The sequence below is a fragment of the Amblyomma maculatum genome, chromosome 1 (genome assembly GCF_055883805.1).
Source record: "Amblyomma maculatum isolate TAMU_Amacu chromosome 1, ASM5588380v1, whole genome shotgun sequence".
Lineage (NCBI taxonomy): Eukaryota > Metazoa > Arthropoda > Arachnida > Ixodida > Ixodidae > Amblyomma > Amblyomma maculatum.
The window spans coordinates 270,719,330-270,741,757 of NC_139344.1; the positions used below are offsets into that span (position 1 = coordinate 270,719,330).

Here is a 22,428-nt window from a genome sequence, read left to right on the forward strand (position 1 = left end):
GTCGCACAACATGTACAATTTCTGGGCGTGCGCGTCGCCGTTGTGATGCTGACGTTCCGTCGGGAATGACTTCATAGTCCAGTGGTCCGACGCGGCGAAGGATTTTGTATGGTCCAAAGTATCGACGCAACAACTTTTCACTTAATCCACGACGGCGAATTGGTGTCCAAACCCACACTTGGTCTCCTGTATTGTACTCTGCGTGTCGTCGTCGTAAATTGTATCGTCGGCTGTCGGTGCGCTGTTGGTCTTTAATTCCGCAGCCGTGCGAGTCTTCGAGCTTCCTCTGCACGCTGCAGGTAGGCGGCGACGTCAAGGTTGTCCTCGTTGGTTACGTGCGGCAGCATTGCGTCGAGCGTCGTCGTGGGCTCCCTGCCGTACACAAGCTTAAACGGGGTAGCTCTAGTCGTCTCCTGGACTGCCGTGTTATACGCGAAGATCACGTACGGCAAGATGGCGTCCCAGGTCTTGTGTTCAGCGTCGACATACATAGCGATCATGTCCGCGATCGTTTTGTTCAGGCGCTCCGTAAGGCCATTGGTCTGGGGATGGTACGCAGTTGTTCGTCGATGGCTTGTGTGACTGTATTCCAGGATGGCTTGCGTCAACTCTGCCGTAAACGCCGTTCCCCTGTCCGTGATGAGCACTTCTGGTGCGCCGTGTCGCAAGAGAATTTGTTCGACAAAAAATTTGGCGACTTCTGCCGCGGTACCATTTGGTAGTGCTCTTGCTTCGGCGTAACGGGTAAGGTAGTCAGTGGCCACGATGATCCACTTGTTACCCATAGACGAAGATGGAAAGGGGCCGAGGAGATCCATCCCAATTTGTTGAAAGGGTAGGATTGGGGGCGGAATCGGGTTTAGTAGTCCCGCTGGTCTGATCGGCGGCGTCTTGCGTCGTTGGCACTCACGACACGTCTTCACGTAGTGGGAAACTTCGGCAGGCAGTCGCGGCCAGTAATACTTCTCCTGGATTCGACGCAACGTGCGCGCAAATCCGAGGTGGCCTGCTGTGGGCTCATCGTGCAACGCCTGCAGAATTTCTTGCCGAAGGGTTTTAGGCACTACGAGAAGCTGCGCGGTCTTGTTGGGTGCAAAGTTCTTCTTCACGAGGAGGCCATTGCTTAACGTGAAGGATGATAAATGTCGCCTGAACACACCAGGAGGGGAAGCGGTCTTTCCTTCCAAGTAATCGGCTAGCGCTTTCAGCTCAGGGTCTGATCGCTGTTGTTCTGCGAAACTGCTGGCGCTTACCGGTCCCAAAAAGGCGTCATCGTCATCGTCCTTCGGGGGAGAATCGACGGGAGCGTGGGATAAGCAGTCTGCGTCGGAATGCTTCCTGCCCGACTTATAGACTACAGTCATGTCAAATTCTTGAAGTCGTAGGCTCCATCTGGCAAGGCGGCCGGAAGGATCTTTCAAATTAGCCAGCCAGCAGAGCGCGTGATGGTCGCTTACCACCTTGAATGGTCGGCCGTATAGGTATGGACGAAACTTAGAAGTAGCCCAGATGATCGCAAGGCACTCCTTCTCGGTCGTCGAGTAATTGACTTCGGCTTTTGTGAGAGACCTGCTAGCGTAGGCGATTACTTTTTCCTGTCCGGCAGTCTTCTGGACGAGAATGGCTCCTAGGCCTACACTGCTCGCGTCGGTGTGAATTTCGGTCTCGGCGTTTTCATCAAAGTGGTCAAGTACAGGAGGGCATTGCAGGCGGCGCTTAAGTTCGTCGAAGGCTTCTCCTTGCGGCGCTTCCCATTTAAAAAGTACGTCAGCCTTTGTAAGCTGCGTCAACGGTTCGGCGATTCGCGAAAAGTTTCTGACAAATCGTCGATAATAAGCGCACAGCCCAAGGAATCGGCGCACAGCTTTCTTGTCGGCAGGCGGTGGGAATTGTGCGATTGCAGCTGTTTTCTCCGGGTCTGGGCGAATACCGTCCTTGCTAACGATGTGACCTAGGAATCGGAGTTCTTCGTAGGCGAAGTGACACTTCTCTGCTTTTAGCGTTAGCCCCGATGACTTCATGGCTTCCAGCACTGTCTGTAGTCGTTTTAGGTGGTCTTCAAAGTTTGACGAGAAGACAACAACGTCGTCCAAATATACCAAACAAATTTGCCACTTCAAGCCTGCCAGGACTGTGTCCATTACTCGTTGAAACGTGGCTGGTGCGGAGCAGAGGCCAAATGGCATCACCTTAAATTCATAAAGGCCGTCCGGTGTGATGAATGCGGTCTTCTCGCGATCTCTTTCGTCGACCTCAATTTGCCAATATCCGCTCTTCAGGTCCATCGATGAGAAGTACGTTGCATTGCAGAGCCGGTCGAGAGTGTCGTCGATGCGGGGAAGCGGGTAGACATCCTTCTTCGTTATGCTATTCAAGCGGCGGTAATCAACGCAGAAGCGAAGTGTGCTGTCTTTCTTCTTGACCAAAACGACTGGTGCCGCCCAGGGGCTGTTCGAGGGCTGGATTACGTCATCACGCAACATTTCCTCAACTTGATCGCGAATGGCCTGGCGTTCTCGCGGCGATACACGATAAGGGCTTTGGCGCAGAGGTCGGGCGTGTTCGTCCGTTATAATGCGGTGCTTGGCCAGTGGTGTTTGTCGTACCTTCGATGATGACGAGAAGCACTCCCCGTAGCTTCGAAGAAGACTGAGAATCTGGTCTTTCCTGCTGTGGGTCAATGCCGGGTTGATGTCAAATTTGGGCTGACGGAATTTGTCCGGTGCGTCTTCCAGTGTTTGGTCGTGGAGGGCGAATACATCTTTGAGGTCGGCTAATTCGTCGAGAAAAGCGATCGTCGTGCCCTTGTTGAGATGCCGGTATTCTTCGGTGAAGTTTGTTACGAGAACCTGAGCTTGACCTCTCCGGAATTTCGCGATGCCTCTTGCGATACCGACACCTCGTTCTAAGAGCAATTGGATATTTCCTTCGACGATGCCTTCAGCGGTTTTGATGTTTGCGCTACCTACGCAGACTGCGATACTTGATCGGGGCGGGACGTTCAATTCTTCATCGAGGACGTTTAGAGGGATGTGTTGCATCGACGTCGTCGTAGCAGGAATGGCTTTGTCTGCAGAGAGCTTGATGAGCTTGGATCGCAGGTCGATGATAGCCCTATGTTCATTTAGGAAGTCCATGCCTAAAATCACGTCGCGGGAGCACTGCTGCAAGACCACAAAGCTGGTGGGGTAAGTACGCCCATTTGCAGTTATTCTTGCAGTGCATCGTCCCGATGGAGTAATCAGGTTGCCACCTGCGGTGCGAATCAGCGGGCCATCCCAAGCGGTGGTAACTTTTCTGAGCTGAGAGGCTAACGGTCCACTAATGACTGAATAGTCAGCTCCGGTGTCTACTAGGGCAGTGACTCTGCGACCATCGATATCAACTTCAAGGTCACTTGTTCGCGTCCTCGCATTGCACGTGTGCCTTAGTGTCCGATCTCGGCTCCGTCGTTTCTTCAGGTCATGGCCGGGGCACACCGTGTTTACTTCGCTGGGCGGCGGTGTCTGCTTGCAGTCTGGTCGTGTTGTCGTCGATGACGTCATGTGGAGCGGCGGTGAAATGGCTGCGTCGTCGTTAGTGGTCGTCGGCGGCGGAGGATGTTCGTCTTTTCGCCGTTGAGCAACCTCACCTCCAAAGGTTGCTCTGTTTAGTTTCCCCTGCGCGGGCTTGGGGACCTTCCGCGCATACTCTCATCACAAGTACGGCCTGGCGACGCAAAGCGGGCCCTGTACGGCGATGGAGATCTGAACCGACGGCTTGGTGGCGCAATCTCACCGCTACGCAGATAGTTGTCAATTTCTTGTCGTTCACCTGGGCGTGGTCGTGGAGCGTCGACTGCAAATCCACGGAGGCCGATTCGTCGGTACGGGCAGTGGCGCAGAATGTGGCCGGCCTCACCGCAGTGGAAGCATAATGGCCGGTTGTTTGCAGTCCTCCAGGCGTCGCACTTCCTGGGGTTTGGGGGTCGTTGGTAGGCTTGGCGGGCGGGGGCCAAGGGGCGGTTTTCAGGAACAGGACGGTAGCGGCGAGGGCTCGGAAAGTCATCACGTCGGGGCGGAGGGCGGCGTAATGCACCAGCGTAGTTCATCGCTGTTGCCTCTTGTGCTGGAACAGTCGCAGCCGTCGCTTCAGGAACGCCCAGCGCCTACTGAACTTCTTCACGGACGACGTCCGCGAGCGTCGCTACCTGGGGTTGTTGCGATGATGGCAGCATTCGGCGGAGCTCCTCTCGCACGATCTCCCGGATGAGGTCCCGAAGGCTCTCTCCGCTTGCAGATGTGCTGGGGTAGTGGCATGAGTAGTTTGGTTGAAGTGGTCGCTCGTAGTGGCGCATCCGGGTATCCAACGTCTTCTCGATGGTCGATGCTTCACTCTCAAATTCTTCAACAGTTTTCGGCGGGTTCCGGACAAGCCCCGCAAAAAGCGACTCTTTAACGCCTCGCATTAAGAATTTCACTCTGTCATCTTCGGTCATGTTAGGGTCGGCGCGGCGAAACAGGCGTTTCATCTCCTCTACGTAGGCCAGGACGGGCTCGTTTGGTAGTTGAATTCTTGATTGGAGGAGGGCCTGAGCTCTTTCTTTTCTGACAGAACTTGTAAAGGCCATCAAGAACTGTGCTTTGAATATCTCCCAATCCTTGAAAGAAATCTCGTGATTTTCAAACCAAACTCGGGCATGTCCTTGAAGAACAAAGTAGACCTGCCTGAGTTTCGCAGCGTCGTTCCAACCGTTGAATTCTGCCACACGGTCAAAAAGGTCCATCCAGTCACCCGCATCTTCATCCGCTCGTCCATGGAAGCAGGGGGGCTCACGGGGTTGGACAAAAACAACCGGTGCTGTAGGCTGCGCCATTGTCAGCGTCGATGCCTTCCGAGATCGACTGGGGTCAAGCAGCAGACCGTGTTCGGGTTGTAGGCCTTGAAGTCGGCGGCTGGCTCGGTGACCTGTAGGCTGGTCTTCCAGGGCGACAGGAACACGGCTTGGGTCTTCGCTTGAAGGATTGTGGGGGTTTAAGAGGGGGAACGGTCTTCCGCCCCGCTCCTACTCCGCAGGTGCAGCGTCCTCGCTAGCGACCCGCGGAGGGGAACAAAGGGACAAAGGACGGGGACGACACATCGTTACTACTCGAATGCTATTTATTGCACTTGCAAATAATACAGAGCATGCCGGCTAGCTATACATCAACAAGGTTTTCCTTGGAAGGGCAAGGCTACGTAAGAAGGACTTTTGACTCACCGGCTGGGTAATGGGGGGTGCGACTTCGGCGGCGGACATTTGCACGCGCCGTGAATATGGCGGCCGGGATCTCCCGTGCGCGCCGCATTCTTCGGACAAAGCCATACCACGGCGTTTGCCGCGGGAGGCGGCTAGAGCGTGCGGTATTTACCGGTCGCTTCGCCGTTGGGAACCAGAAGATGGGCGGTCGTGCACGCCGGGTCCTCCCGTGTGCGCTGCGTACTCCGTGCACGCTATCCCCCGGCATTTGCCGGGAGAGGCGGCGGGAGACGACCGCTCTCGCTGCCGGCTGGATCCAGAAGCTTCTCTCGTCTTCTCGCGGGAGCCCGCGTAGGCCTCTTGGCGGCGCACCCCTCGCTGGTCTCCTTCCCCCAAGGGGAGGTATTTACCTCCTCTCCCAGCCGGCGCTGCCATGAAGCTCGTTCGGGTGGTGGTGGTCGGTCGCGGCGAAGGGGGGAGGAAACTGGTTTTCCACATCCCTCCCTCCTTAAATGTTCACCCATGGTTGTAGAGAGCTGCTCCTTGGACGCCATCCGCGAGGTAAACACCAGGCTTAGCAGGGCGATCCAAACGTTGGTGTAATCCGACGAGCAGCAAGGTGAAGGGGCCCCCGCTGTCCATCGGCGGGTCCCAGAAGCCAGCGTGACGGGAGGGTGTTGTTCCCGCTGGCGCGACTTTGTTGGCAGGTAGGGGTTGGCCTCCTCTCCCGTCAAGCCGGACTGGCTCCGTGAGACTCCGAGCTTCGGTGATTCACGGCCGCAGGGCAGCAGGCAGGAACGTAAACAATGGCAGCAGGTCCAGGCGGCTTCACTTGATATCTGCACAACCCTCCGGATCTCCAAAAAGGTTGAATAAATTGAGCAAAATGACCATTTGGTAAAATGCGGGCCAGTGCGAGTGCCAAACAGTTTTATCCGGCACCGCACTGCGTTCCGTTAATCCGAACGAAGCACGGGCATCCGCGGTTCGTTTGCCGGCATAATAATCTGGTTCCACGAAATTTCCGATTCTCCTTCTCAGCACAAAAATACCAAGTTCATTTGAACGAAGTTAGCTTTCTCTAATTCAGCGAGATGTTCGGCTACAGCGAGGTCAATATAAAACAAGCAAACCGCATTTGCGCATGCTGTATGCCACGGTTAGCCTGTCCTCCGAAGTGCGACAGGCAGCTCCCAAAAAGAGCCTTAAGCCTACTCGCTCTAGCGCTAAGGACAATAGCTAGAACGCAGCGCCGCGAGGATGTGCATCTCCGCCAAGGAACCCAGGGTGGCCCTACTCGCTCGCTGCCATCCAAAGGCAACTTCTGAGCGAACGGCGCCCACCGCGTCCAGCGGTGTCGGAGCGCCCCGGTGCTTTCCGGCAATCACGGCTGCAATACCAGTCAGCCGATTGCGGCACCTGGCTCCCAGAGCCAAAGAGACAGAAGAGGAAATATTACAACTATATACAAGAAAAGTAGGGCCACCGTCCCGGCTGAGGCACTCACTCGCTTCCGGCGTGCTGTTCTCCGTGGACGGCTCGGTCTCGTGCTCCATGTACGGACCTCGTGGCTGTACCTCTCAAAGGCCTCGGAAGTCGGCACACACAAACACACACGCACACACACACTCACAAATAAAAATGCTCCACACACATAAACACACACACACACACACACAAATACACGCACGACCATTTGTTCTCGCTGCAACTCCTCCCACCTCGCCGTCAAGAAAGCATATTAGCCTTGCTAGCATAGCGATGTCGGGTCAGGCCTAATGTTAAAAGTCCGGGCAGGCACTCCACGCCGCGAACTGACTATCGTCCTTTGTCCCTAGGGAGGGGTAAGTAGCTCAAGTGCTTCTGCACGAGAGAACCACGTTGAGGCGCCATTGTGGGGGTTTAAGAGGGGGAACGGTCTTCCGCCCCGCTCCTACTCCGCAGGTGCAGCGTCCTCGCTAGCGACCCGCGGAGGGGAACAAAGGGACAAAGGACGGGGACGACACATCGTTACTACTCGAATGCTATTTATTGCACTTGCAAATAATACAGAGCATGCCGGCTAGCTATACATCAACAAGGTTTTCCTTGGAAGGGCAAGGCTACGTAAGAAGGACTTTTGACTCACCGGCTGGGTAATGGGGGGTGCGACTTCGGCGGCGGACATTTGCACGCGCCGTGAATATGGCGGCCAGGATCTCCCGTGCGCGCCGCATTCTTCGGACAAAGCCATACCACGGCGTTTGCCGCGGGAGGCGGCTAGAGCGTGCGGTATTTACCGGTCGCTTCGCCGTTGGGAACCAGAAGATGGGCGGTCGTGCACGCCGGGTCCTCCCGTGTGCGCTGCGTACTCCGTGCACGCTATCCCCCGGCATTTGCCGGGAGAGGCGGCGGGAGACGACCGCTCTCGCTGCCGGCTGGATCCAGAAGCTTCTCTCGTCTTCTCGCGGGAGCCCGCGTAGGCCTCTTGGCGGCGCACCCCTCGCTGGTCTCCTTCCCCCAAGGGGAGGTATTTACCTCCTCTCCCAGCCGGCGCTGCCATGAAGCTCGTTCGGGTGGTGGTGGTCGGTCGCGGCGAAGGGGGGAGGAAACTGGTTTTCCACAGGATCAAAGGCAGCGCCTCCACCAGATGTCACGTAGTGGTGACGAGGTCGACGACAAAAATGAAGGGGTCGATGATTGCACTAAAGAAACTGTTTATTTGGGCTGACTTGCGCCCGCAAAAGAACTAAGCAACTCGGCGGCGGCAATAGAAACAAACGTGCACGTCGATCGTCGAACAAAGAATGCCCGTCACACTTGGCAACGCTCAATTTGAAGACTGCACAGAAGAATCTAGATAACGTCGCAAACAGCTACCAGCACGGGCTGGAACATTGTGGAAAGACAAGCGAGTGGCCGGAACCTTCGAGACAGATCTCGGTGCATCTTGCGCTACAACAAAACTGATAAAGGTGTGACTCGCGACCTCGAGCATTAACAAACAAAGATTACGGAACTGATACGCAGTCCAGAATCAGACTGATAAGCCTGTATGCCGGCGGTTGTTAAAAAAAAACAAATATTGTTTTGAAGGTTTCGCGGCAATAGGAACGAAACCAAATCCATGTCAACATAAATTTCTTTTATCTTATTGTTACATGTCCCATGCATAGTTGGTTGTAGTAACAGAGCTTTTGGCTCATTTAAAGGTATTATCTTTCTTGTATGTTGACAGCATCTAACTTCAAATATGCGCGCTGTCATTTTTGGGGATAATACAGGCTTGTCGCACGCATGCAGTTCTCAGAACAGCTGAGTGATGATACCAACATTGACGCTGTATGTGTGTGTATCAAGGTTCAGCTGTGCCCCGTTGGTGTTGCGCAGTGGTTACGGTGCTCGACTACTGTGCCCAAGTATGTGGGATCGAATCCCGGCCTCGGTGGCCACTTTGATAGGAAAAGTTAAGCACTTGTGTGCTGTGCGATGCCAGTGCATGATCCACAGGTGGGCGAAATTTCCCGGGTCCTCCACTACGGTGTCTCTCATAGCCTGAGTCGCTTTGGGACATTAAACCCTACAAACCAAACCAAACCAAGGTTCATCTGTATGCTTTTTTCATTAGAATCACTGCCTCAGTGAGTTTTAGCTTAGAGTATCTTTTCCTTACTTTGGCTGGCATTAACTTGCATGTTTTCAGTAATCTGCAAGGTAAGAAAACTTAATCATCATATGCATAACATGTGAAATTGGAATGAATGGCCTATTGAGTGTTTAAAGCTGTTTGGTTGCCTGTTACGGTCATTAATATATTTCCGTGTGACACACTCAAATGTTGGTATATCGAACTGGAAGGTGGCAACGAAATAGTTCGATATGTTGATACATAATTCACTATATGCGAAATAGAAGTAGGTGAAGTTTTGCATAATTTAGAAGTGTGGATAAGTTGCACCCTTGCTACTGAAGTGGTTTTTTGCAGCTACATGCCACCCATCAGTGTGCTGGCAGCACGCTGTCTTCAAGGCATTGCTAGGTCTAACCTTCCTCGTATTGAAGCCGCTATAGATGGTGCTTTAGAACTAGCCATTGCCTCTTATACCAGTTATCAGTGCGGCAAAAATAAATAAGGTATCAGTAAAATTAACATAGTACTGATTTTCACAATGCTTTTGGCAGCGAAACGCAGCAGGCGAAGGCTACTTATAGGATTTTGTTAGGTTGGCTTCATTGCATAGCAGTTATATGGCATGGAAAATAAGTATACCAGAGTACGAAGGCTTTCCTCAAACATGCACCACGTTTGTCTAGTCCCATGGTTTTGCAGCACTAGTGCTGCAAACAGGTGCCCAAGGCTGGGCGGGCAACCAGTCCTGGTGTGTAGAAACCGATTGAAGAGTGCCTCTGGGATAAGCATCACTTGCAAGAGTGCAACACACTGTTCAATATATCGAATAGCTCTTGAAATTTCAATTCAATATACATCATCGCTTTCTTATGCTTTTATGCAGGTTTTCGAGGGATTAATATATGTGTTTGATATACAGTGAAAGCTCGTTAATTCACAACTCGTTAATTCGAAATTTTGGATAATTCGAAATAGTCATCGTGGTCCGGTCCGCAGTGCATAGAAGTCTATGCGCGTAACAGCTCGTTAATCCACTCAAAAATTGGCGCCGCCACCCATAATTCGAACTGCGCGCCGCCAAGCGGCGCTGTTAAAAACGTTGGAAGCTTTCACGGCAGAACGATAGATGGCACAACCATCGGGGCGCCGCTAGGGTGCTGGAACAAGTACTAAACAGTCTTTCCTGCCGCGACTCCTTCGAGGAACGACGTTTTAGTGTTATCGACCACGGTTTCGTGTTGCATTTCGTGAGCCCTCGTTTTGCACGCCGCTTGTTGTGAGCTTGTGTCCGCGAGATGTGTTCGCGTGGGAAATACTGTGCCAAGACGGTGAAGGAGAAAGTGGCTATTTTACGCGAGGTGGATGAACGGAAGGCCAGCAAAGTGGAAGTCGCGAAAAAGCACGGGATTCCACCAAGCACGTTGTCGACGTACGTCCGAAATAGGAAGGCCATCGAGGATGCCTATGAAGCCGAAGATTTCGCCAGCAACAGAAAAAGGCTTCGGTTAGCCAAGTATCCGGAAATTGAGACCGCTGTGATCACGTGGGTGAAAGAAATGAGAAGCGCTGACATTCCACTGAGCGGCCCAATTATCATGGCGAAGGCGGCCGATTTCGCCCTGCGCTTGAATGTGGAAGATTTTGTCGCCTCCGAAGGATGGTTTCACCGCTTTAGAGACAGACATAATCTTGTCTTCCGGGTGTTGTCTGGAGAAGCCAAAGAAGTGGATGCAGAAACTTGTGCCACGTGGCGAAGCGGTGCTCTGCAGCAGTACTTAGAAAGCTACTCGGCACATGATATATTCAATGCTGATGAGACGGCTTTGTTTTATAAGCTCCAGCCCGACAGAACAGTAACATTTAAAGGGGACAGCTGCGCTGGCGGCAAGCGAAGCAAAGAGCGGATTACTGTTCTGGTCGCCGCTAATATGACTGGGACGGAGAAGGTCCCTTTTTTTGTTGTCGGCAAGGCACATAAGCCTAGATGTTTCAAGAACAATAGGACGCTGCCGACGGAATACTCCGCCAACAGCAAGGCGTGGATGACGGGCGAATTGTTTAAAAAATGGCTCTTGAAATTCGATCGGAGGATGGAGCTAGGGAAGCGTCAAGTTCTCCTCATTGTGGATAACTGCTCGGCACACAAAGTCGACGCCGAGCTGAAAGCCACAAGGCTCGTCTTTTTGCCCGCCAACACGACTGCGGCCTTGCAGCCGATGGGTCAGGGGGTGATCAGAAACATCAAATGTTTCTATAGGCGCCACATGATCGAGCGCATGACTTTGTGCACTGGAAACCAGAAGACCAGCACCATCACATTGCTCACAGCAATGCACATGTTGGTGCGTGCATGGGAGCAGGTCACGCCGTCCACAATTGCAAACTGCTTCCACCACTGTGGCTTTGCTGCCGGAAGTATGAAAGAAAGTGGCGACGATGGGAGTCCGGAGCCTCTGCCTGCGGCTGTGCGTGCTGTGCTGCAAGACGTCAGTTTTGATGATTACGTTGGAGTAGACAGCGATGCAGCAGTGTGCGGTGCCCTAAGTGATGAGGACATTGTCGCTGAAATTGTTCGGGAGCAGTCTGTCCTAGAAGAGGCAGAAGACGAGGACGACGACGAGGAGCAAGAGCCCGTGCGTCCATCCGCGGCAGAAGTTATGGGAGCGCTGAATGTCGCGCGCCTTTTCTTCAGCTTTGAAGAGGGGGAAGAAGACTCCCTGCGTCGCATTCGCATGCTAGAAGACAGAGTGAGTACGGTAGCCCTCAGAGAGAAGAAGCAGAAGATGATAACAGACTTTTTTGCTAAATAAATGTTTTTCGTGCCCTCCGGGCATCAAACGCCTTCATTTTTGCTCACTTTCATTAGTTTGAATTTTGGTTAATTCGAACTGGCCTGGCGGCCCCGTGGAATTTGAATTAACGAGCTTTTACTGTATAGCCATTTGTTAAGAATACAGTGGAACTTGAATTATACGTCCCCCGGTCATGCGACGACCCGCATTTTATGACGAATTTGCGCAGCCCTGGCAAAATCCCCATAGAGATTATGTATCAAAAACCTCGATTATACGACATAATTTTAGATGGACCCCGCTTCGTACGACAGCTGGCTGGTACTGTCAAAAAAAGCAGGCCGGCATACAGGTGCACTGCAGCCAGTTGATAACACCTGCACGCTATCACTCCACCTATCAAGATATGCGCCCGAACCACTCCCGAACGGCCACCGCATCCTCAACGGCCATTTTATTTTGTTTGTTTGTTGCTGTTGTTGGAAGCCAGCAATCAGCCCTCTAGCGGCGAAAATGTGCTGCATTTATGTTAGTACGAAAAAAAGAAAGGTCAATTTTGGACGTTGAAAATAATGGACTCTTCACGGGACCCTATAATATAGCATAATGCAACATTTATTAAGAGGCAAGTGGGAAGTAAATTTAGGCCTGCCTAAATTTTATTTCTGAGATATGAAACCGTCACCGCTTGACCACCCTGGATCATTCTGCTCGGCGCTGCTGGTAATCCACTCGTGCCGATTATTTGATTGTGATCTGCATCTTCCGAAGCAAAATAGTTACGGAATTTTTGGCTGTGATTGAGCAGCGCGGTTCACCATGTCGCGGTCGAAAACCACTAATCCTCGAAGATAAACTCCGAATTATTGAAGAAGCCAAAAAGAGAACGGGTGCAACAAAGGCCAGCATCGCTCGCGACCTCAACATTCCGGAGTCGCCGCTGAAAACTATTCTGGCCAAAAAGTAAAGCAATTTACTAAACGCAAGTAAATGTGGAATCAAAAGGGAAGCCGTGAAGGAAGGAAAGTTCGCAGTCATGGAGGAGACTTTGTGGAATGGCTGCGAAAGGCGTGCAGCTCAGGGATTCCTGTAGATGGCGTTTTGCTTGTGCACGCGCGACGATGTTGGCAATCTGTCGCAGCGCTCGAAAGAAAACCAATGCGTCGAAGCTGGGAAACGGCGCAGAAGAAAATTACGGTGTAGTAATCCCGATCGCCATCAGCTCGCGCGCCAACCCGAAGAGGTAGACGAAGTGGAGCCGGAGCCTTGTTGGCACTGCCCTGTTGATTAGAACGCTACTCCCGTCGCTTTGGTTTGCGGACGTTGCTTGCGGTCTTGGTGCTCCTATAAACACCTTACACTTGGTGGAGGTTCGGTCGTCGCCCCAGTCCTCCTCGCAAATTTCACCCTGGAACTTCGGAACCGCACGCTACCGCCTTCGGTCACAACCATGCAGGACGCTCCCAGCCAACCATCGACGCCCATCCCTGCCACTCCTGCCACCATCTTCTGTCCCGGGGCACAACGCCCCCGTGACCCACCTTTCTTCAGTGGTACCGACGACCACGACGTTGACGACTGGCTGGCCTCTTTCGAGCGCGTCAGCACTTACAATCGCTGGGACGATTCCATCAAACTGAGCAACGTTCTCTTCTACCTCACGGACGTGGCGAATCTGTGGTTTCGAAACCACGAAGCCGATCTTCCGACGTGGTCTGTCTTCAAGCAGAACTTCGCGGATGTCTTCGGCCGTCCTGCGGTACGTAAACTCCGCGCCGAACAACGCCTCCATGCACGGCTTCAACGTCCCGAAGAAACGTTTACTGGCTACATTGAGGACGTGGTTGACCTCTGCAAGCGGGTCAATCCGTCCATGCCCGAGCCCGAAAGAGTCACACATGTTCTAAAAGGTCTCACTGATGATGCGTACTATATGATGTCGGCCAGAGACCCTACTTCCGTATCCGACATTATAACACTGTGCCAGAGGTTTGACGAGCTACGAAAGCAACGCGCTTCTACGCGGCGGGCTGCCACACCTGTCGGCATTGCTGGCTTGGCACTGGCTACGCCGTCTGCGGAACAGTCTCAATTTATGCAGAATATCAAAGACTTCATCCGCGAAGAAGTTGCACGCCAGCTGTCCCTCCTCCACCCAGTTCAGCCGACCGTCTGCACTTCGCAATTAGCGCCGGCCAACGCGCCATCCATCTCGCCGGCTATCCGCCAAGTTATCGAGGAGAAAGTCGCCGAAGCGCTGCCTTCTAGTGTTCCCATCGCTCCTGTGCAAGCACCACTCACTTACGCTCAAGTAACCGCTGGAACGCGCGGTCCGCTTCCAACATCGTCGTACCAGAACGGCCCTACATTTTATTCTCCACCTCGTTTCATGGCCCCTTAGTCTCAGATCCCTCGACCGCGACGCCGCATTACGAACCCATGGCGAACCGCCGACAATTGCCCAATTTGCTATGCTTGTGGGCTCCCGGGTCACGTCGCTCGCCTTTGCCGTCAGTGCCCGCTTCATCCTGAGAACACAGTCCGTCAGTACCACTACGATCCCGAGCCGCCCTTGAGCAACGTCTCTTCTGGATCGTCTCCACCTCGGGCTCAGTACTCGACACGCCGTTCGCCTTCGCCTCGCCGACGTTCCATTTCGCCAATGGTCCGGCGACAGGGCCCTACGCAAGGGGAAAACTGAATGCCGCAGTTCTGGAGGCAAGAACTGCGCGTTTGATGAACTCGTTAAGTCCTCCGCCTTCTCCCGCCAACGTCATTGAAGTGTTCGTAGAAGGTTTTCCCGTTCTTGCGCTGGTGGATACAGGTGCTGCCGTTTCCGTAATTAGTGATGCCCTTCGCTGCAAAATTCGCAAGGTCACGACGCCGCTTTCTGCCTTTTCGCTTCGTACGGCCAGTTCAGAGCGTATCACCCCTGTGGCAGCGTGCACGGTACGAGTTTGCATCAAAGACATTACGTATCTCGTCGAGATGGTGGTGCTTTACGACTGCTCCCACGACATCATCCTCGGCTACGACTTTCTGTCAACTCACAGTGCTGTGATTGATTGTGCCCGTGCTGAAGTTGAGCTTTCCCCTGTGTGTAATGTTTCCCTGTGTGACCAGCCTGTGCGCCCTGCTAAACTCCTTGTAGCTGCAGACACCGACATTCCTCCCTTTTCTTCTGTTCTCGTTCCCCTTATTTCGACATCTGCCCTCCCTAGTCCTGTTCTCTTTACGCCCAAACTCGCCTCCGCCCACCATAACCGCCTCCTTCTTCCTTTCGCCGTTCTAACAATTTCTGATGGCAGCTGTGTCATCTATGCTTCCAACCCTTTTCCCTGCCCAACGGCTGTTCTTCGCGGGGAGTGCCTCGGCTACATTGAAGAGCTGGACCCTGATCGCACTTACATGTTCTCCGAACCTGAAGTTTTTCCTCAAGTCGCTGCCCTGACGTCTTGTGCTGCTACGAGTGATGAGCTTTCTGTCGACGCCCTTCATCGAGCTATCGCGACCGCCCTTACGTCCGCCCAACGGGACCAAATAGTCGCCCTCCTTCAGCGCTTCAGTGCATCTTTTGACGTGTCCCAGCCTTCCTTGGGCCGCGCCTTGACCGTTTCTCATGCAATCGACACTGGTCCTCATGCTCCCCTGCGGCAGCGACCATATCGCGTGTCGCCCACTGAGCGCCGCGTCATTCGTGGCAATGTCGCCGATATGCTTCAACGGGGCATCATACGACCATCTCATAGCCCTTGGGCCTCCCCCGTAGTGTTGGTGACGAAGAAAGATGGCACTATCCGCTTCTGTGTGGACTACCAGCGTCTGAATAAGATAACCCGCAAAGATGTTTACCCACTACCACGAATTGACGACGCGCTAGATTGTTTGCAAGGAGCGGAGTTCTTTTCGTCGCTAGATTTGCGCTCTGGCTATTGGCAAGCACCAATGGCTTCCGCTGACCGCCCGAAAACAGCCTTCATCACTCCCGATGGATTGTATGAATTCAATGTGATGCCGTTCGGACTGTGCAACGCCCCCGCCACCTTCGAGAGAATGATGGATAGCATTCTCAGTGGGCTCAAATGGGAAACGTGTCTTTGTTATCTAGATGACATTGTCGTTTTCTCGAAAGATTTCCCTTCCCACCTTCTGCGCCTTCAGCGTGTCCTTACGTGCCTTACTGAAGCCGGCCTACAGCTCAACTTGAAGAAATGTCACTTTGCCGCTACCAAGCTCACAATACTTGGTCATGTCATATCCAAGGATGGCGTTCTACCGGATCCTACCAAACTTCGTGCCGTCGCAGACTTCCCCAAGCCCACAACCTTGAAAGAACTTCGAAGTTTTATCGGTCTATGTTCGTATTTCCGCCGTTTTATCCGAAACTTCGCCAGTATCATCGCCCCTTTAACGCAACTTCTCGCCGGAGGCCCGAACCTCTCCTCTTGGTCACCAGCCTGTGATGCTGCGCTCAGTACACTACGCCGTCTACTGGTCTCTCCCCCTATACTCCGCCATTTTGGCCCTGCCTGCTCGACCGAAATAAACACTGACGCAAGCGGCGTAGGTCTGGGCGCTGTTCTTGCTCAACGGAAACCTGGATATTCCGAGTATGTCGTCGCGTACGCTAGTCGTACCCTCACGAAAGCGGAATCGAACTATTCTGTGACCGAAAAGGAGTGTCTGGCCATCATATGGGCCATTAACAAGTTTCGTCCTTATATTTACGGTCGCCCATTCTACGTTGTTACCGACCACCACGCGCTCTGTTGGCTATCCTCCCTCAAAGACCCCTCCGGCCGCCTCGCCCGCTGGGCGTTACGTCTTCAGGAGTACGATATCCACGTCATCTGTCGATCTGGACGCAAGCACACCGACGCTGATGCCCTTTCCCGTTCACCGCTTCCTAACGACTCGACGGCTGGCTTCGTTTGTGCCTACGATATGTCGCCGCTCAACATTACCAACATGAAATCTGAGCAGCAGAAGGATCCATGGATATCCTCCCTCTTAGCATTCCTGTCTACGCCCGCAGAGCTGTCTCCGTCACGTGCACTTCGTCGTCAGGCCCACCACTTCGCCACTCGTGATGGACTTTTATACCGCCGCAATTACCATCCTACAGGGCGAAAGTGGCTTCTCGTGATTCCGCGACATCTCCGTGCCGAAATCTGCGACTCTTTCCACGCCGATCCCCAATGCTGCCATGCAGGTGTCATGAAAACCTATTCTCGACTGCGTATGAGATATTACTGGCGCGGCATGTACCGCTTCATTCGTCAGTATATCCGATCCTGTACCGCCTGCCAACGTCGCAAGAATCCATCCCCTCAGCCAGCAGCTCCGTTGCAGCCATTGCCTTGCCCCAGCCGCCCTTTTGACCGTGTCGGTATCGATCTGTATGGCCCGCTTCTGACCACGTCGGCTAACAACCGCTGGGTCATCGTAGCCGTTGACCACCTAACCCGTTACGTAGAAACATCGGCCTTGCAGTCTGCCACCGCACGGGATGTTGCTTCGTTCATTCTGCATCGCCTCGTTCTTCGTCACGGCGCACCGAAAGAATTGATCAGTGACCGCGGACGTGCGTTTCTTTCCGACACTGTCGAAGCCCTCCTCAAACAGTGCCAGATCATTCACCGGAGCACCACAGCGTATCACCCCCAAACGAACGGCATGACTGAGCGATTTAATCGCACTCTTAGTGACATGCTAGCCATGTACGTTGATAGCGCTCACTCTAATTGGGACCAAGTGCTGCCTTTCGTAACGTACGCCTACAATACGGCTACGCAGACTACGACTGGGTTCTCCCCCTTCTTTCTTTTATATGGTCGTGAACCCACGTCCACCATGGATACTATCCTGCCCTACCAACCCGACGCTTCAGAGACCACTCTACTGTCTGAAGCGCACACATTTGCCGAAGAATGCCGACAATTGGCACGCTCCTTCACAACGGAGAACCAGGCTCAGCAAAAGCATAACCGGGACCCTACAAATCCAGCGCCTTCATATCCCTCAGGTGCCTTCGTTTGGCTCTGGGTGCCTTCCTCTGCACCCGGCCTCTCATCCAAACTTCTATCGCGCTATCATGGACCTTACTGCATTCTCGAACAATCTTCTCCCGTCAATTACGTAGTAGAGCTCTTGAACCCATCTCCAGATCATCGCCGCCGCGGCCGAGAAACTGTACATGTCGACCGCCTCAAGCCGTATTATGATCCCCCTACCCTTTCCTCACCATGAGTCGCCAGGATGGCTCCTTTTCCGCCGGGGGGTATTGTAGTAATCCCGATCGCCATCAGCTCGCGCGCCAACCCGAAGAGGTAGACGAAGTGGAGCCGGAGCCTTGTTGGCACTGCCCTGTTGATTAGAACGCTACTCCCGTCGCTTTGGTTTGCGGACGTTGCTTGCGGTCTTGGTGCTCCTATAAACACCTTACAACGGATATTTTTAGATGGTAATAAAGATTTTTTTTTCGAACCAGTTTGAAACAAATGCCTGGTTTTTTCTTTAATTTGATTAGTGTGGGTTGCCGCGGGCTTTCAAGGTGCTCATTCGGCGCAAGGCCGCGCGCCACTGCCGACATTTATTGATTTTCGATTATACGAAACCCGGGTTATATGGCGGTATCGCGTGGGCCCCTGAAAGTCGTATAATCGAGGTTCCACTGTATCTGTTTGGTAAATGCCTGGCAACTACGTTTGATCTAAATTGCTATAAATATGAATGCTACAGAGTTGTCACTTAGTGCAGTTTGCAGCTGTGTCACAAAACAAACTTAAACATGTTAGTGAAGTGCACAATATCTGAACAGTCTGTTCTCTTCTTTCCTGCACTGTGCTTTTTGAATTGATTAATCATACTTAAAAAAAAAAAAAAGAAGAGCTTAGGGATCGGTGCAGAAACTCCATTGGGAGAATGTGAAAGCATTAGCGTTGGCGCGGCATTGGTGGCTTCTTGTAGACGGCTTTCTGTATCTACTTACCTTCGTTATGACTCTGCACTTTGTCTTGTGACCCATGACTCACATGACTCATTAATTACGTTACTCAACACTTTCATGTTGCATGACTAATGGCTCATGACTCTTTGGTACTGATTGGGTGACAGTTGTAAGTCATAGTATAAAGAAGTGCTGTATCACCAATGATGTCATGAGGGGACCAACTTCCGGCAATACATTTTGCGGACATTCCCAGTGCCAGCATAGCCTACTAATGCTTTTGCATTAATATTAATGGTGTTTCACAGACTTTATTTTTATTGGATAGCCTCTTCACTGGTTGTTTTGGCAGGTGTTGTTTCCCAAAGTGCTGAAGTGTTTAATAATTGTGAGGTCTGCATTTTGGGCTGGCTGCTGGAAACAGTGCGTAGAAACCGGTAGCTAGCTGGCACTACAGTTAGCTGCAGATTCTGCTGTGTATGTTAACATAACTAGACAGACACAGTAGGGCTAAAAGCTGGTGTAGACAACACAGCCAAAGAACGCAACTACTTCTGTTAAGAGTGGATTTGATGATGCCTGATGCGTGTCAATGCATCATGGTTGTCTTTTAACATCAACTTGTCTTGTTTTCTTACTTCCACACCTGCAAGTCTCGTATGAGCAGAGCATCCTTCTAATAGCCTGAGCAATGAAGTTTGCTTTATGGTGCTAAAAACTGAAATTTTTAAGTTTTTTCTATCCTCACCGGTAGTGTGATTGCAGTATGGCGGTAGAACCTTGTCTAGTAACTGCAATTTTTGGAACATGGTTTATCGTAAACATGGCAAAAAAAAAAGTGCTTAATGGAGCAAGAGACTGCACATGGTTCTCTGTCATGTTTGCTATTCACCATATTGTCCAATTATGGTGGTAGAGATCAGGTATGTACTGTCGTGTTGAGCCTTGCCTTAAATCTCATATTAACCTATAGGATATTTTCACAGTGAAATAGTATCATTGGTCATATTTGACTGCTACCCGTCCCAAAATAAGACTTGCTTCTTTACTGTGCATGTGTACCCTTCATTTTCCCAAAATATATTTCATTTGAAGGCCAAATTTTTTATAGGTTTGGCTTTTTTGCTGTCCAAAATTGGGGCCTTACCTGAAACTTTATTTTTTTTTTTTGTCCCATATGTAAACTTAGCTCTTAATATCTGTTTCAGATGGCTGGCCTGAGGTTCGTGTTCCTTGTGAACCAGGACCTGATCAGTGTTATCCGTTCGGAAACGCCTCAGTCATCATAGCGATACCAAGGAAACAGAAGGCCCGCCTTTAAAAGTTACCACCTATATTCATCCACGACATTTCAACATGACCAGGATGAATCATTAGTCGTACTTCAACTACCACACAACTTTACTTGCCGTTCTGGGCGACGGCCCAAGACACGCGCTGTATTGTTGTGACGAAAATGTTTAGTACTCTGTCTTTGAAGTGTACAACACATATTTTTTTTTTTTTAACAAAGGTCTGTCAAGTTTATAAATGTGTTAAAAACCCATAACCATACCTTGTTGCCTGTAACAAAGAATACCGTGTACTTTCATGTTTACGGTGTGGTCGTTGCAAAGCCTTTGAATATTTGTTTTAGCATTTGCCATTTCCTTTGGTTTTTAAATTTTTAATCCCTTTTAGTTTTTAATAAATGTCAAAGAAATGACATGTCATTCTTGGCCAGTGTCTTTGTCTAAGGTTGAAGGAGTCTGCTTACAAATTATAAGCACTCTAAAGAGCCATCAACATTGGTGAAATTTGCTATGCTGATGTCATCAGTCCTGCTTTGCATGGAAGTGGTAAGTATCAGTCCAGGGATATTTTTTTAAGCCTCAGGGAACCGGAACAGTTTTCTGCTGCTGCTGCGGAAATCTGCATGCTCTGGCTTCCATTCATACCTGCCCATGGACGTAGGAAGGTGTATACAGACGCACAGACCTTTAAAATACCTACTTATTTTTTATTAGCTTTCATGAAATTTTTAACTAAGTATCAGTGGATATAAATTTTAACATCAAAATGCCATGATTTGTCTTGTGAGTACTAAGAAGATTAGGGGATTTATGTTTATTTCAAAGAAGCACAGGACAATAGATTTAAACCTAGAAGCTTTGCCTTCAAGGGTGTAATTCGATAATTTACTACATGGCTCCTGTTTGCTGGCTTCCCTTGATGATCCTCGTTCACATACGTGCACTTTACTGCTCACTTAATCAGTTACAACGTATGTTCAAACCAATTGATGTTAAAAACACTGCAGTCAAGGGGTGGCAACAACCATAGGTAAAAAGTTCATCACAAAGTTGGAGAGAGAAAATAATGTCCACTGGTGTGGGTTGCCAGCGCGGGCCAGGCACGGCCTCGCTGGCAGTCTGCATCACCTCGGCACATCCCCTTCCCACATGGTGGCGGTCTTCTGCCGGTGCTTATCTATTACTTACACTAAGACCTTCCATTCCCAGGTGGAGAGCTCCTAGCCCAGCAGGGGTTGATAAGCCAGGCCTCCATGAGGATGCGTTTATGTAGCGGTGGGATGGGAGCACAAAGAACAGGATAGGGTGAAGGCCATAATTTTTAGCGGCACTTCCTTTGTCATTTTGGGCAGGATAGCGGTCGCTGCACAGTGTAGCATGCACCGCTTGTAACTTGTGATGCCGTAGAGAAAACTGCAGAAATTGCATTATGTTCTGTCCATTTCTCATGGGAAAAATTGCTCCCCCACCCCTTACTGTCCTCTCCAAGAGTGACCCATCGATCAACCCCTGCACTGGAGTCACTAAAATGTCTTGAATAGATGCCTGGCCAGGGTCGGCGAGACTTGTCTTTTAGTACATTTATCCGTGAAACAGCAGAGCAGCATTGTCTGGATTGTGTGTGTGTGTGCGTGTGTGTGTGTGTGCGTGCGTGCGTGTGTGCGTGTGCGTGCGTTTGCTGTTAATTATAAGTGAAGACTTTCATCAGAGATAGTCAAAGCTCATTCGAACTGCAACTACTTGGTCCGGCCAAGTTCCATGTAAGTCTATGCACAAAGAAGCTCGATAATCCGCCTTTTTCGCAAGGCCGCTCTGCGCATGCGCGCCCCTTAACTGGTTGGAAACAAACCACAAACCCAGCGGCACGTGCGCAGCTCCTGGTCTCCGGGATCGGCGAAGCTGTAGCCGATCGCGGAGGCCATGCGCAGTTGATGTTCATTACAGGCGTTTGCGAGAAGTGGCGGTAGCTGTCAAGCAAACAAATCGCCACTTCGCAGGCGGCTGCGTTTCCCAAGAACACTGTAAGAATAGTTTAGGTGATGACACTGCGGCCGGCGCAGCGTCTATATAGACCACTCGGCTCGCGAACGGCGGTGCATCACAACAAACGCCCAATTTTTTTTTCTTTTTAGTCAGGCGACAGTCGTGATAAAACATGCTAAATATTACGGTGTGGCGCACACAGCCACTTGTGATATCCGCGCTACCCGGCCCCTTCGCACATAACAAACGACAAAATACATCGCCATCGGACGCGCCAAACAAATGCTCATTGCGGCTATCACTGGTGGGTTACAGGCTTGGTGCAAACTCCGGTAAATACTTTTCATCATGCACATTTCCTTTAGATGCATACATACCTGTAACGAAGTGCTTTTCGCACAGTCGAGCGTACGCAGTCGGTTGCTAAGGTCGGCCATTTACATCTTGAGGCTTGGTGGCCCTAATTCAAGCTTCACGTCGTTGTTGGTCGCGGCTCGCCGAAGGAAACCTGAAAAACCACGTCTTGCATCTCGGCACGCTTAGAGAGTGGCAACCGTACGCGGCAGGTGTGGTTGGCATCGCTT

At 51.5% G+C, this 22,428-nt stretch overlaps 1 protein-coding gene across 2 annotated transcripts in view; it reads left to right on the plus strand.

Annotated features, from left to right (window-relative positions):
- The window catches only part of Rcd5 (microspherule protein Rcd5), a 97,363-nt gene extending 77,282 nt beyond the window's left edge, over positions 1-20,081 (plus strand). For both annotated transcript variants that reach the window (XM_084591251.1, XM_084591252.1), the window contains exon 14: positions 19,778-20,081. In XM_084591251.1, the coding sequence (XP_084447377.1) occupies positions 19,778-19,858 (81 nt within the window). In that variant the 3' untranslated portion in view covers positions 19,859-20,081. The remainder of the gene's footprint in view (positions 1-19,777) is intronic.
- The last annotated feature ends 2,347 nt before the right edge of the window (positions 20,082-22,428 follow it).